Genomic DNA, 14,669 nt, shown 5'->3' on the forward strand with positions numbered 1-14,669 from the left:
TGCCCCTTTGCTCTGCACTGAGCCTTAAAAAACATACCAGCACTTGAGGACTGTTGTGTGTGTGTGTGTGAAATATGACAACTAGCATTACAAGTCAGGTATAACAGAGGTGGAACAATCACTGTCAGAACCCTGCCTAACCAAACAAACAGGAAGTTGCTTAAATGTTGTCAAAGTGCCCAAATTACTTATTTATTCAAATAGTTATATCCCACTTTCCCCTGTGACTCAAGGCAGCTTTCAAATCATACTGAAAAGTATAATAAGGGCGTGCAAATTTTTTTTTATTTTTTCCTAGCGTCATTATAGCCTATGGGGACCATTATAGTCAATGGGCACATAGTCTGTAAATGAGAATCTATTGGGGGGTATCCGGGGCTCTGGGAGCCTTTTTTTTTAGGTAGAGGCACCAGATTTGCAGCATAACTGCTGGTGCCTCTCCTAAAAAAAGTTTCCAAAAGGTTGGACCAGGGGGTCCAATTCTGTGAGCCCCAGAAAGAGGTACTCCCATCCGCCATTGTTTCCAATGGATGGAAGAGCAAAAAAAAGCTCACTTGTGGGCTGAAGTAAAAATCCCTGCATTACCAGCTAGAAGTTTGTGCACTAGCGCTCCCTAGTGCAATTTAGAACTTTGCACAGAACTGTACCCTATTAGGTTTTTTGCACATAAGGGCATCTCCTTTAACATTTATTACCACATTTATTACCACACTTTCTTTTTCCCTTTGAAGATCTGTGGTTGGCCTACATCAGAGAAGAGCTGAGTTCCCAAGGCAAACCTGAGAACTGTGGCAGTATTTATTGGAGAGCTTTGAAAGTGCTACAAGGAGAGCAAGTGGAAAATTTTATTTCGAAGTACACATTGCTACAAACTGGACATCTATGAGAAATATAGTTGCATCGAAAGACAAGCATTGAAGAACTAAGTTGTCATTTTCTCCTCTGTATTTCATACTTCCCCCACCCCCAAGAAAAATATATCTATTTCTGATCTTCTAGATTTATGTGCATTGCTGATTTTTCATTGGATCAATACTTGGATTCTACATAACAGTTGTACTGAATATCCAGTGGCTTGAATGCAGCAACCTTAATGACATTGGCAGGGTGCAAGTGGAAGAAAATTATTTTAGCTTGGCGCACAATTGTATGATCTTCAGCTCCATACATCCAGGGACACTGGAAAGTTGATACATTTGACTGCACCAACCATTTTGGGAAGAGTGCCAGATGTCCTTACAGCAATTTATTTATTGGGGTTTTAAAAAAATATATCCTGAGTATATCAGTTTACATCATTTCTATTACATCTTTCTCCCCCTTGGGTCCCAGAGTGGCTTAAAGAGTTCTCCTTTCCTGCATTTTATCTTCACAAAAACCCTGTCAGGCAGGTCAGGTTGAGTGCTATAGCCACATTAAACCAGCAAGTGTCATGATTGAATGGGATTTGAATCCAGGTTTCCCAGCTCCTAGTCTACCACTCTACACCATAATGGTTGAAATAAAATAAATTGCATTAGAAGGATTTCATTCCTTGCTCACCTGAAACTTTTTTGCAGATTTTTGGTTTGTAGCACAATCCAATTTAAGTTATATACTTTAACTGGGGTTCAGACATCTTCTTTAGAAGAAATTTCAATGTTTGTAATTCTTAACACAGCCCCATCTGTGGATACTTAAGGCCAGAGGTTAGAGCCATTAACAGACAAGTCGGGTCTTTCTACAAAGTTAAGAAAAGCCCCAGATCTTCTTCGTGGTCTCTGTGCTTCACACTCATGGGATAGAGCGCCTGCGCTGATCCCTGAATCAGTACCTAAAAAGCCCGGGATTTTTTCGCGCTCGGCACCAACACGCATGCTCGCTGGCACCAGCGCGAGGATCCCACCAGTTCCTTTCTGACCGCTGCGCTGAGAGGATCTCCTTTTGTGTCCCCAGTCGGTAAAGTAATCTTAGATTGTTTTTTTCCTGCTGTATATAACCTGTTTGTTATTTTCTTAGTGTAGTTAGTAAGTTAGTTTAGTGTTGTTTTTTTAAAAAAAAAGTTTGTTGGACTTGCCCTTCGGTGCTCGGTTTTTCCCCTGTGTTTTCTCCCTCAGAGACTTTCCTGGGTGGGGTTTTTTCCTGGGCGACTACGGAAAGATGTTGGGGTTTTTTTAAGAGGTGCCGCTCCTGTGGGAAGAAGATTGCCCCCCTCCCCCTGATGGCCATTCCCTCTGTCTCCTCTGTCTGGGCGAGGGACATCGCGTCGATTCTTGCACACACTGTCTGAGTTTCTCCAAGCAAACTCATAAGAATCGAGCGGTGAGGCTTTTGGCAGCTTTGGTTGAGTCAGCACTTCGTCCTCAAAAGATGGCATTGGGCCCGTCGGTACCGATGGGTGAGGCCATAGAGAGGGTCCCGATGGAGGCCAGGTCGGGAGGCTTCTACTTTTACTTCCTGGTTCCCAAGCGGGACGGGGGTCTAAGACCAATCATGGATCTTCGGAATCTGAACAAATTTATTTTGTACCAGAAGTTCAGAATGTCCACTTTGCAAACGATTCTGCCCCTCATCAACCAAGGGGATTGGATGGCAACGCGGGACCTCAAAGATGCATACTTCCACGTCAGCATCAATCCTGCGTTCAGACGTTTCCTTCGGTTTGCAGTAGGTTCTCAGCACTTCCAGTTCAAGGCTCTTCAGTTCGGTCTGTCCACTGCACCTCGGGTGTTCATGAAGATGATGAGCGTTGTGGCTGCCCATCTCTGGCTTCAAGGGATAGTCGTCTTTCCATACATCGACGACTGGCTCCTTGTGGTGGAGTCAAAAGAGAGTTTGTCATCCCACATTGCCATCACTCTTCGTCTTCTCGACACCTCAGGTCTGCAGGTCAATTTGGAGAAATCACACCTTTCTCCATCAAGGACAGTTCAGTTCATAGGGGCTTTGCTGGATATGAACCTTCATCATGCGTTTCTGCCTCAGCAGAGAGCGATGGACATTATCAACCTTGTCGAACTTCTGCAGAGTCAAAAGTGGGGCATGGCGCAGTGACTACAAGCGTGCTGTTCTTTGCGAAGCTGAGGATGAGAGGCCTACAGCTTTGGTTTCTTCATCAGTTTTGCCCGTTAAGGGACTCACCTCGAAAGAGGTTTGTAATTCCACCTGTGACACTTCAAACACTGCAGTGGTGGAAGTCAAAGGACAACATTTGTCAGGGAGCTCCCTTCCATCTACCTGCACCAACTGTAACTATCACAACAGATGCGTCTTTATGGGGTTGGGGGGCCCACATGGACGATCTGTGTGTGTGTGGGTCCTTGGCCTTTGAAATTGACTCACTGCCACATAAATTACTTGGAACTGCTGGAAATTCTGTTTGCTCTTCCATCTTTCTGCCCCATGGTGGCAGGGAAGATTGTTGCTCTGCTAACAGACAATACCACTGCCCTGTGTTACATCAACAGAAAGGGAGGGACAGTCTCTCGAAGGCTTTGTGCGCTGGTGATGGATCTGTGGTCAGAGTGCCTGGACCACGACATCTTTGTGAAGGCAGCGCATCTCCCAGGGGTCCTCAACTTCCAAGCAGACTCCCTCAGCAGGGGTGCGGCTTCCCCACATGAATGGGAGTTACAGTGGTGCTTCCTTCAACCCGTGTTTCCGCTCTGGGGGTATCCTCAGGTGGATGTCTTTGCCACAGCTGAAAACCGGAAGTGTCCTCTGTTTTGCTCTAGAGGGGGCTCAGATCCAGAGTCGTTGGGAGGCGGTCTGCTGTTCCCGTGGGAAGGTCGGTTCCTTTATCTGTTCCCACCTCTGCCACTACTGACGAGGGTGGTCAACAAGATCGCAAGAGAGAGACCATGCTGTATCCTGGTGACTCCCTGTTGGCCTCGCCAGAACTGGTTCCCGATCCTGCTCCAACTGGCGAGGGGGATCTTCTATCAGTTTCCGGCGGAACCAGACCTTCTGTCAGCTCAGGACTGTCATGTACTCCATCACAACGTGCCCCACCTGAAGCTGACAGCATGGTTCATCGACCCTGTGGGTTCTCTAGCAGAGTCCAACATGTTTTCTTGAACAGCAGGAAACTTTCTACCCACGCTTCCTATGATAGGAAGTGGCGGAGGTTTCTGCAGTTCTTAGTTGATCCCTCAGTTTCACCCCAAAGGGTGGGATTGTCAGTGATTTTTGAGTTTTTGTTATCTCTGGTGGATGCTGGCCTTGTTTTTTCTTCCATCAGGGTTTATTTGGCAGCAATTTCTGTGTTCCATGAACCAGTTGAGGGGCTCTCTGTTTTTTGCGCACCCTCATTCTAAGAGGTTTTTGAAGGGTTTGCTTAGGCTTCATCCTCCATCAAGATCACCCCCACAGTTGTGGGATTTGACTTTAGTGTTGGACAGGCTGACTCGATGTCCTTTTGAGCCGATGGCCACATGTTCCTTACAGCTTCTATCTTGGAAGACTGCTTTTTTGGTAGCCATCACATCAGCACGCCGTGCAGGGGAGCTCACGGCTATGCGTTGTGACTACCCATATCTAGTTTTTCAGGAGGCTGGGGTGTCGTTAGCTCCTAATATTTCTTTTCTCCCCAAGATGGTTTCTCAGTTCCACCTCAACTTAGAAGTTTGGTTGCCCACTTTTCATCCTACACCTTCCTCGGATAAGGAACATAGGTTGCATGCTCTAGATGTGAAGCGTGCTTTATTGTTTTATTTAAGTCACTCCAAGAGTTTTCGTAAGGACCAGCAGCTTTTTGTTTCTTATGCTGCTCCTAAATTAGGTTCCAGGATCTCATCTCAGCGGCTTTCGAAATGGCTCACTGAGGCTATTGAACTGTGTTATTTGTTGGCTAAGAAGCCGTTACCTGGGTCTATTCGCGGACACTCTACAAGAGCGATGGCAATGTCGGTGGCATTCCTGAAAGGTGTTTCCCTGATGGATGTTTGCAAGGCTGCCACCTGGTCCTCTCCGCATGCCTTTATGAAGCACTACGCGCTGGACGTGCATGCTCAACTCGTCTGGGAGCTGCCGTGCTGCAAGCTGTTTCTTCTGGTTGACCGTCTTCCCGACTCCAGGTATGTCTTGCTTGCTAATCTCCCATGAGTGTGAAGCACAGAGACCACGAAGAAGATAGACAGGCTGCTTACCTGTAACTGTAGATCTTCAAGTGGTCATCTGTGCATTCACACTACCTGCCCTCCTTCCCCACTGCTGACGGTCTCCCTCCAGTAGGGGCTTCCAGCGGTCAGGAAGGAACTGGCGGGATCCTCATGCTGGCGCCGGCGAGCATGTGCACTGGGATGCCTGCGCATGCCCGTTGGTGCCGAGCGTGAAAAAATCTCGGGCTTTTTAGGTACCGATTCGGGGATCGGCGCAGGTGCTCTATCCCATAGTGTGAATGCCATTCTTCCTTTTTACAGCTGATCTTGGAATTGTAAAAAAAGGTTGCAATAATTCAGTAACTTGGAAATTTGTTAAAGAGTACCATCTAGAGGTCCTGAAAGAATCCTATTCCTTATATCAGTCAACATTGGAAAGTTCAACATTAATGGAAGTTGTTGAGCCAATTTTGGGGAACATTTCCTAGTCTTAACACTGGGAAAACCCTCCCATAACATTTCTAGTAGAACAACATTTTATTCCCAAATTCAACTCCCATCTGTAAAGGTAAGTGGTTGCTATCAAAGGGATTTCACAACAAAAATGATCTAATGCAGTCAGAGACAGAAAATAAACAAAAATAGTCAGACTACAACCTCTGGCTGAAAGATAAGTAAAATTCCCCTGCCTTATCCAATTGTGGCTAACTGAATCAAAAAAGGTCCATCAGAATTTACCACACCCATCTTTTGAATACTGTGGGCCTGAGAAAGAAGAAAAAATAGTTCCAATGACAATTCTGCATAATGGAAGCTCTCTTTTTCCTGTTTTGCCAAGTTACTTTATTTTTCTAACATTCTAATTTTTTTCAACTTTTTTTTTCTTGCAGAATTGTCAGGTCATTGTGAGGGTATTAGCTGTCTCCAGAGACTGGCCTTGTGGTACAGCTGTAATTGAAACTTTACCTCACCGTTCACATGATTTTCATGTTATATCTTTTGGCTGATAATGATAAACAATTTACTTTGTGGTAAAGTTTCTATTTTGTCCCCTAAGAATTAGACATATGTTAAAAATATCTCTGGAGTGAAGTATTAGTGAGGCTCTTTTATTCATTCACCATGGGGGAGGGACGGTGGCTCAGTGGTAGAGCATCTGCTTGGGAAGCAGAAGGTCCCAGGTTCAATCCCTGGCATCTCCAAAAAAGGATCCAGGCAAAATAGGTGTGAAAAACCTCAGCTTGAGACCCTGGAGAGCCGCTGCCAGTCTGAGAAGACAGTACTGACTTTGATGGACCGAGGATCTGATTCAGTATAAGGCAGCTTCATATGTTCACCAAGGTACTTTGGGACACATATACATTCTGATTTTGAAACAGGCAAGAATTCCATTCAGAATATTAGCTCCTTGGTCAGTGGATGTAGTAGTCATAGTAGTCTCTGTTTTGCCAGACCCAAACTCTGGCCAGTGACTGTAATGAAATTGACCCAGATAAACTACTTCAGCTGGAAATATCTGAATAGTGTGGCACAACATATGTACAACTTGGGAAGGGTGTCCAGGTTTGAAATGTATTTGAAATATTAATGCAAAACTGTTATCTCATGTATTCCTTATCAGAATTTAGCATAAGCACAAACCCATGTAACAACATTCAAAGTATTAACAGTGTAGCAGGTTACCCAGAAACAAACTTTCTGAAAGGCCGTCCCTTGGACTAAGCACTCACCTTGGTGGAATAGGGTGAGGACAAGGGCAGAGAGCTGCAGTAGCCTTGGCAATGGGGCAGACTTTGCAGCGGCTCTCTAGGCCTGGATGTCGTGAGGCAAGGCAGGGATAAGAGAAGGAGGGCAAGGCTTAATTGAAGGACCAGATGTGAAGCTGGGTATATAAAAAGGAAAGAAGGAGAAATGGGATCAGGGTGGCAGGAGAAGAAGAAAACTGAAGCAAGATGGGAGTGGTGTGGCTGGTGGAATAGTGTAATCCTGAGGTGGGTGAGTGGGACCACACCTTCAGGGGAGTTGCTATGACAAAAGCACTGCTTAAAGAAACAATGACTGGACTTGTGGTGTCAAGTACCTCCTCATAGACTCTTGAGTACAGCAGTCCCCTGCCATCGGGGTACTACAGATACACAGCCTACAATTATATAGATAAAACTGCTCTTGGGTCTGAAGTGGACCAGAAATTGGCTAAAAGATACAAAAAAATTTCCCTAAAAGACTACATGAAAACAGTTTTTGCTTGGTGCCTAGTGGAAAGTAAGGTAGGTGCCAGATGGGCTTTACAGAGCAGGGTATTCTGAAGGCAAGTTGCCACCACTGAGAAAGCCCTGCCGGATCACCAACCACCTCACCTCTGCAGGCAGAGACAGAGAGCAAGGCTTCTAAAGGGATGGTCATAACTGGTGGACTGGTTAATATGGGCAGAGGTGGTCCAGTACCCTGACTCCATATATTCAATGAAGCCATTGTGGCTAATGGTCATCAGACAACTCCTTGTTGATAAGTTTGATTCCTATTTGCTGTGTGTGTCTTTTTAGAGAGACGGGGGAAGAAATTTGGGAGGAGCTGGTGAGCCATGTAAGGCAATTGTCTGCTTTTGACTGTTGGAGAAAGGATGACTTAAAACAAGCAAATCTTGAATATTCTACCATTAGCCCTCCTAAGATTTATAGATTGCTCTGGGGAGACAATGGCTAGAGCAGTAATTCTGTTTCATATTGAATATCACAGTTGCTGTCTCAGTAGCAACCCTTGGAATGTCTTCTAGTGACAAATGATTTTCTTCTTGAATCACTGTGAATTCATACAACAAATACGTTCAGAATTGTTGTTGCTGTTAGATCTGGGAGAAAGAAATCTCACAACAGAAAGCTTAGAATAAAGACTGCATCCTAGCTCTCACCAATAATCATTGGTTAAAATTTGGTCATCACCGCTATTTAGTACCCCTGCACTTAATATTAAAGTTACAAAATGTTAAGCTTTATTCCAGGTGGTATATTATTCCATTAAAACTGTTACATTCTGGTTATAAAGCAACTTCATTCTCTTGGAAGGGATGTAATAGTGCTGGAACATTTATACACTGCTGAAGGAGTTGCCCTTTAATCTTGACTTTCTGAGAAAAGGTTTTATTAACAGAAGAAATCACACAGTTAAAAATTCCTTCAACTCCTGAATCAGTTCTATTAAATGTTTGGTAAGCACATGATATTCCTCAGAAAGGAGAATTAATTTCTCTATTATTATTAGCTGCAAAATATAGCTCAAAACTGGAAAACACATAAATCTCCATGGAGCAATGATCTGCTAAAGTGTGGGATATCACTGTTTCTAATAAGTTGGCTTGTCAAATTTTGCAAAAAGAGATTCCTATTAAAAAAAATTGATTGAAAAATAGTTTGCTTTTTTGACCACATTCAAACAACTCAGTCAAATGTCAGTTACCTAAGAAATAGACTGATTTTCTATTGTATTGATGTGGATTGCTATGTACCTTGTTTACTTATAGATTTTATTTATATGTCTTTTTTATATTGTATTTTGTTTGTATTATATTTTTACTTGTTGGCTTATAAAGGTTTTTAATTTTTTTAAAAAATTATTACATCACCAGTGTAGTGGTTAGAATGTCATACTAGGATCTAAGAGACTCAGTACTGAATCCCAACTCTTCCAAGGAAGCTTGCTGAGAGACCTTGAGCCAGCCACACACTCTTACCCTGACCGAAGAGAACAATGAAAAATACTCACCCCAAAAGTAATTAACATATAGAATTCACTGCCATAGGAAGTGGTGATGGCTACAAGCACAAACAGCTTCAAGAGGGGATTAGATAAACATGGAGCAGAAGTCCATCAGTGGCTATTAGCTACGAGGTATAGATGGAACATGATGTTTGGGGCAATGATGCTCTATATTCTAGGTGCTTGGAGGGCAGCAATGGGAGGGCTTCTGAAATTCTGGCTCCACTGGTGAACCTCCTGATGGCACCTGGTTTTTGGCCACAGTGTGGCACAGAGTGTTGGACCAGATGGGCCATTGGCCTGGTTCAACATGGCTTCTCTTAAGTATGTTCTTATTTTGAAAGGTGTATAAATGAAGTAAATAAACTATCACGCTCACATAACTAGCTTCAGTTTTTCCAAGGGTGCTGGAAAGGAATTTTCTCAGCAGAATCATCATGATTTCCAGACAGTTACATCATTTAAGCCAATGTTGTTACCTGCAAATCAGAACTAATCATTTTTATGGCCAGTGGGGGAAGATTAAAGTCTCAATTTAAAGCATACCTACTTATAAGTATATAATCCCTGATATAAACTGAACATTTATGTATCATTACTGAGATATCTACCTGTGATCTGAGCACTTAACAGATGAGTAATTCTAATTAACAGAGTGGTAGAAGAGAATGTAGAACACCAAATACAAATGGTGATACTGGACTCTACTAAAATACAAATGGGAAATTCAAGCTTGACTCTCAGAGTGGAGAGATAGTACAAAACAACATATAATATACACAAATGCAAAATCACATGGGCAGACATGTCGAGTCAAGCTTGGCTCTCATGCAAAATCACATGGGCAGACATGCCCAGATTTCCCCAAGCATCTGTATCAGCCAGCCATTAACAGCACCAAACTAAGCAATTATACCATCCTAAAGCCCCTTGAGTTAAACAGAAGGATTTAACTGTGTTTAGGATTGCACCATTCGTCTTGTTTGTTCTTCGCTGGTTACCTTCAAGCTGGTTTGTTCCTATCAAAAGCACACTCACCCCCAGCTCCATAGGTGAGTGTGACTTGGATTTTTAAGTCTGGAATGTCAACTCATTAAGCAGTTACCTTCAGTTCACTACTTTTATATCTATCCATTCTAGCTTAACTAGGATGTAGGTCACCTTTACTGGCTATCCCATATTTGATTTGCCAATTTCTGTCCTCTTATGCATTTCATAATCATAATTTTAATCATGTGCTGCCCTTTAACTCCTTTCCTGTGACAAATATGTCATACTAGGCAATTCTGTTTCCATAGTAATATTTCAGCTGAAAGATTTTCATTCTGCATCAGTTACTGGATGCCTTATGAAGTAATCGCTGTAGACCGGTACACTTATGACTGCTTTGCCTATTTTTGGATTCAGTTAAACAGCTGCAGTCAGGCAAATGATCCCAATGTCAACCAGAAAGAAGCCATTTTAACCAGTGTTCCCTCTAAGCTGAGTTAGTGTAAGCTAGCTCACAGTTTTTTGTCTTAGCTTAGGCAGGATGGCCCCAGAGCAAGTTAATTTATGCAGTAGCCAAATCACTCACTCACAACTTTAATGCCAGTAGCTCACAAAGTAGAATTTTGCTCACAAAACCCCACAGTTTAGAGAGAGCATTGATTTTAACTTTTGGGGGGTATCTGTACTTTCCTACATTTTTGAAAGCTCTGTTAGCCCCTATAAATTTTGCAGTGTAAACTGAAACCTTATACTGGATATGAGGAATTAACAGGTGTCCAAAAGCTGCTTCTACTTATCTCTTCCAAGGAGCTCAAAGCAGGGTACACTCATAGGGATACCAGCCTCAAGGTAGGACCTGGAGCTCTCCTGGAATTACAACTGACCTCCCATGTTAAAGAGATCAGTTCAGCAAGAGGACAAGCTCTATGGCATCACATGCCCACTAAGCTCCCTCCCCAGGCCCCATCCCCAAATATCCAGGATTTCCCCAAACCAGAATTGAACCCTACTTGCTAATTTTATTCTTGCAGGGACCTTATTAAGTAAATTAGACTGAGAGAAGATGACTGGCCCAAGGTCACCCACATCAGACTCAGCATGTCTGGACATTTGCGGAAGCTACATCACTCTAAGTGTGTACAGGTATCTCCTTGAATGGGATGCCTCTCTTTGTCTTACCTTGGGAGTTGTTTTCTAACCCCTCCTCTCTTTGTCCCCTCACTTCACATGGCCATCCATGGAGACACATGTCTGTGCAGGTCTCTCCTGTAGAAACAATGCACTCATACTCCCATACACGTGATGCTGGATTAGCAAGCCATTTGTGACAGGAAAAATATTATTTAGATTAGGCTTCTCTCTCTCCTTTCAGCTGCAACCTGAATGTGAACTGATCTCCTTAAATAAATGTAAGTTTACCTTTTTTGCAATATACTTCTTGGGAGAGTTATTTACTGCATTCAGTGTCATGCTTCCATCACTGGGCAAAAGTCTGGTATATTAACCAAATATCCCAATAACCCAGTGAGTTTAATGACAAGGGTGCGTTATTTGAATTTAGGACTCCCGCATGCTACTCTTTTACATCGTATTGATAATTTTACGTCATTTTACTCATGATCGCTTCCATGAATTTCTTCTTCTGTATTTGATATTTACTCATTATCCAAATGAGCTGTGTTCACAAGTGATTATTACATTTACTTCCAGAAAACCAAAAAGTATTCCAGATGCTACAAACCACAGCTATTTCTCAGTTACAACTCTGTTTTCTACCATGTAATTCCAAAAGGTCTGTCTTGGCTCTGCTTCATGCACAGAAAATATTGAGAGGAGACAGAAAACAAAATATCTGGTTTTCTTTCAATAAGTTACTTGTTCATATCTGCACAGGAGCCAGGCCTAGATTGTTCCTCTCCTCCCTCCCCACCTTTGGGTTTTTCTGGCTCACGCGCTACTGATTAAGTAAATTACACAGATTTTGACAGGCAAAATTGCAGTAAAATAGCCTTCACAAATCTAGAAAAACTACCAAACAAACAAAACCCGGACTTTCTCCCCTTTCATTGTTCAAACGCTAAGATTTTCTCCTGTGTGTGAAAGTATTTCATGAACAGCTGTGCGGCCACACTGTTACAATATGTCACAATGATATTTCTGTATTCCTGAAAGATGATTGTGAAAATACATGCTTGTTTATTAGGGTAGAAAAAATTATGTGCAGCAGCAATTTGGGTTTTGGACTCAGGAACGTGGACCAGGCTGATTTTGCAGTGAATCTGGAGAAATTAGGATGCCTATTTCTGTAGGCACCCACAAACACACAACTCACAAAAGCCTAGTTGAGAATCAGTGAGGTGTCGTGGTTAGAGTGTCAGACTTAGTGCAGAAAGGTGGAGAGGCTGGGGGCTATCCCTCCACATGATTTTAAAAAGTCTGCTGATCAGCTGATTGGCGGGTCCTTTAAATGGCATGGGAGGGGCAGTGGCACAATTTAAATCACATAGAAGGGGGTGACCATGGGGAGGGGTTCCCAAAACCTGTAAGGGGGCCAGGCCCCATGGGCCCCTGGTTAGCTATGGGCCTGCTTTGGAGGTGGATCCAAGAGAGAGCGATGTTTGGGAAGAAGGGCCTCAGCATTGTACAAAGCCACAGAGTCCACCCTCCAATGCAGCCATTTTCTCCAGGGAGCTGATCTCTAACAGCTGGAGATCAGTTGTAAAAGCAGGAGATCTCCAAGCCCCTCCTGGAGGTTGCCAACCCTGGTTGAGTTTCAGGCCACTTGCACATCTTCTCATAGGGTTGTTGGGATGATAAAATGGAGCAGAGGAGAAAACATACTGCTTTGAATTTCCATTAGGGAGAAAGGTGGGGTATAAACAGCTTTTTTTGTAGAAAAAGCACAGCAGGGACTCATTTGCATATTAGGCCAAACCCCCTGATACCAAGCCAGCCAGAACTGCATTCCTGTGTGTTCCTGCTCAGAAAAAGCCCAGGGTATAAATGAAGACAAGAAATTTAAAAAGTTGAGTTATACATTACTAAATAATCCAGAAGTACCAACAGGTTTCATTCTTCTCTGTCCTCAAAATAACATTTACCCTGTAAACTTGGTTGCTAATGCTTAGAGCTCCACATTGTTCTGGGAAGAAAGAGTACAGGAAATTATGTATGATTCTTGCCTTGGCATCTGCTTAGAGTTGTATTAGACTCAATTTACCTCCCGTATTTCTATCTTTTCACAGGCCTGGCGGGCAATAGAAATGCAAACACCCCCCCCCCCCCAGAAGTCTCAGTAAGCTGTTTTGATGGGTCAAGATTGCCTCAAGAATGTGAAACTGAAAAACTGCAGGAGAGAAAAATATATTTCAAACAACTCACTTTCCCCTTCCCCCCTTTGCCATTCATTCCCAGATTCTACCTAGTAACTCTAGATTGAAGCAGCAGGCTCTCTTTTTTTTAGCCAACCAGTTTACAGAGATTAACGAGGGACATGTAGAATAAATTGTACTTGCACCTCATCACCTACTGTACCTCTCTGAGCCAGTATTAGCATAAACAAGAGAATATTGTAGCCCTCTTGTGAGAGATAAGACTTCAAATCCAGTTGAGATATTGAAACAGACCACAATCCTATTCTGGAATGTCACTAGATATTACCACCCATCTGATGATTTTCAGATGTGGGCTGACTATTTGGTGCTTTAGGCCACCAGGCTATTTACCTCAATCCCAGATACCAGAAATACCAGGAAACTTGTGCAGTCTTTGGTTTGCGCCTCTGCATATATGTCATGAGAGTATGGCATGGGAGTTGTTAGTTTACAGGCCCGTGGAAAGATGACCTTGATAACATTCATAATTTTGACCAAGAGATCAGAACTTGGTGCTCTGAAATGTATTAAGAGTGTCAAAGAGTACCTAATAGAATTTTAATCTTAGGATCTTGTTTTAATGGCAGGGTGTTCCACTTCAAAGTTGTGACCAGGGCTTTTCTTGAGCAGGAATACACTTCCAACTGGTTCAGCATTGGGGATGTGGCCTAATATGCAAATGAATTCCTGCTGGGCTTTCCCTACAAAAACGCCCTTTGTGAAACAATGGTGATGTCAGAGGGTGTGGCCTAATATGCAAATGAGTTCCTGCTGGGCTTTTTCTACAAAAAGCCCTGGTTTATGACATAAAATGTAACACCACCCCTCCCAAACGTATGTTTTTGAGTGAAGCACTTTTCCCTTGCCCCACATCAGAAACTAGTTTAGCCCACATACATATGTGCCCGCCTAGGCGAGGAAGGCAGGATGCAAATGGAATAAAATAAAAATAAATATGAGATTCAGCAACCAGGAGCTTTGCAATCTTTTCAGGTACTTGCAGTTCCAATGGAGGCACATCCAGTGCAAAGGTTGTGATATGGCTGGCACACAGCTTGACTATAGCTGGCCTTCTTGCAACTTGTCCCGAACCCTCCCTTCCATTTCAGGATGCAACGTTGCATCAGGAATACACTGAGGCAATGAAGAATTATAAGTTAGAATTGAGCTTGGACATCACCTAGTCCAACCTCCAACAAAGAGTCTATGGCTGGAATCATATATATGCACCCTGCAGGGTTAATACCACTGAACTCAAGGGGAAAAGGCTGCTCATGTTCAACTGCGAGGGACGGTACAGCAGAGTGCGCTGCTAAAGGAAGCAATACGCTTTTCAGAATGTTTGTTTTAATCCTCCCCTGCAAGTGGTAAACAAGCACAGCATGCTAAAAGTTCAGCTGGATTCCTCCCCCCTGTGTTTTTTAGAAGCAAGAAATTTTATATAGGGAAGCATTTTTTTAAAAAATGTGGCTTT

General features: G+C 43.1%; 1 protein-coding gene across 1 annotated transcript in view; it reads left to right on the forward strand.

Annotated features, from left to right (window-relative positions):
* UTP6 (UTP6 small subunit processome component) overlaps positions 1-998 on the forward strand; it is a 35,545-nt gene extending 34,547 nt beyond the window's left edge. The window contains exon 19 of the mRNA XM_060253526.1: positions 732-998. Within this exon, the coding sequence (XP_060109509.1) occupies positions 732-886 (155 nt within the window). The 3' untranslated portion in view covers positions 887-998. The remainder of the gene's footprint in view (positions 1-731) is intronic.
* The last annotated feature ends 13,671 nt before the right edge of the window (positions 999-14,669 follow it).

The sequence above is a fragment of the Heteronotia binoei genome, chromosome 13, assembly GCF_032191835.1.
Source record: "Heteronotia binoei isolate CCM8104 ecotype False Entrance Well chromosome 13, APGP_CSIRO_Hbin_v1, whole genome shotgun sequence".
Lineage (NCBI taxonomy): Eukaryota > Metazoa > Chordata > Lepidosauria > Squamata > Gekkonidae > Heteronotia > Heteronotia binoei.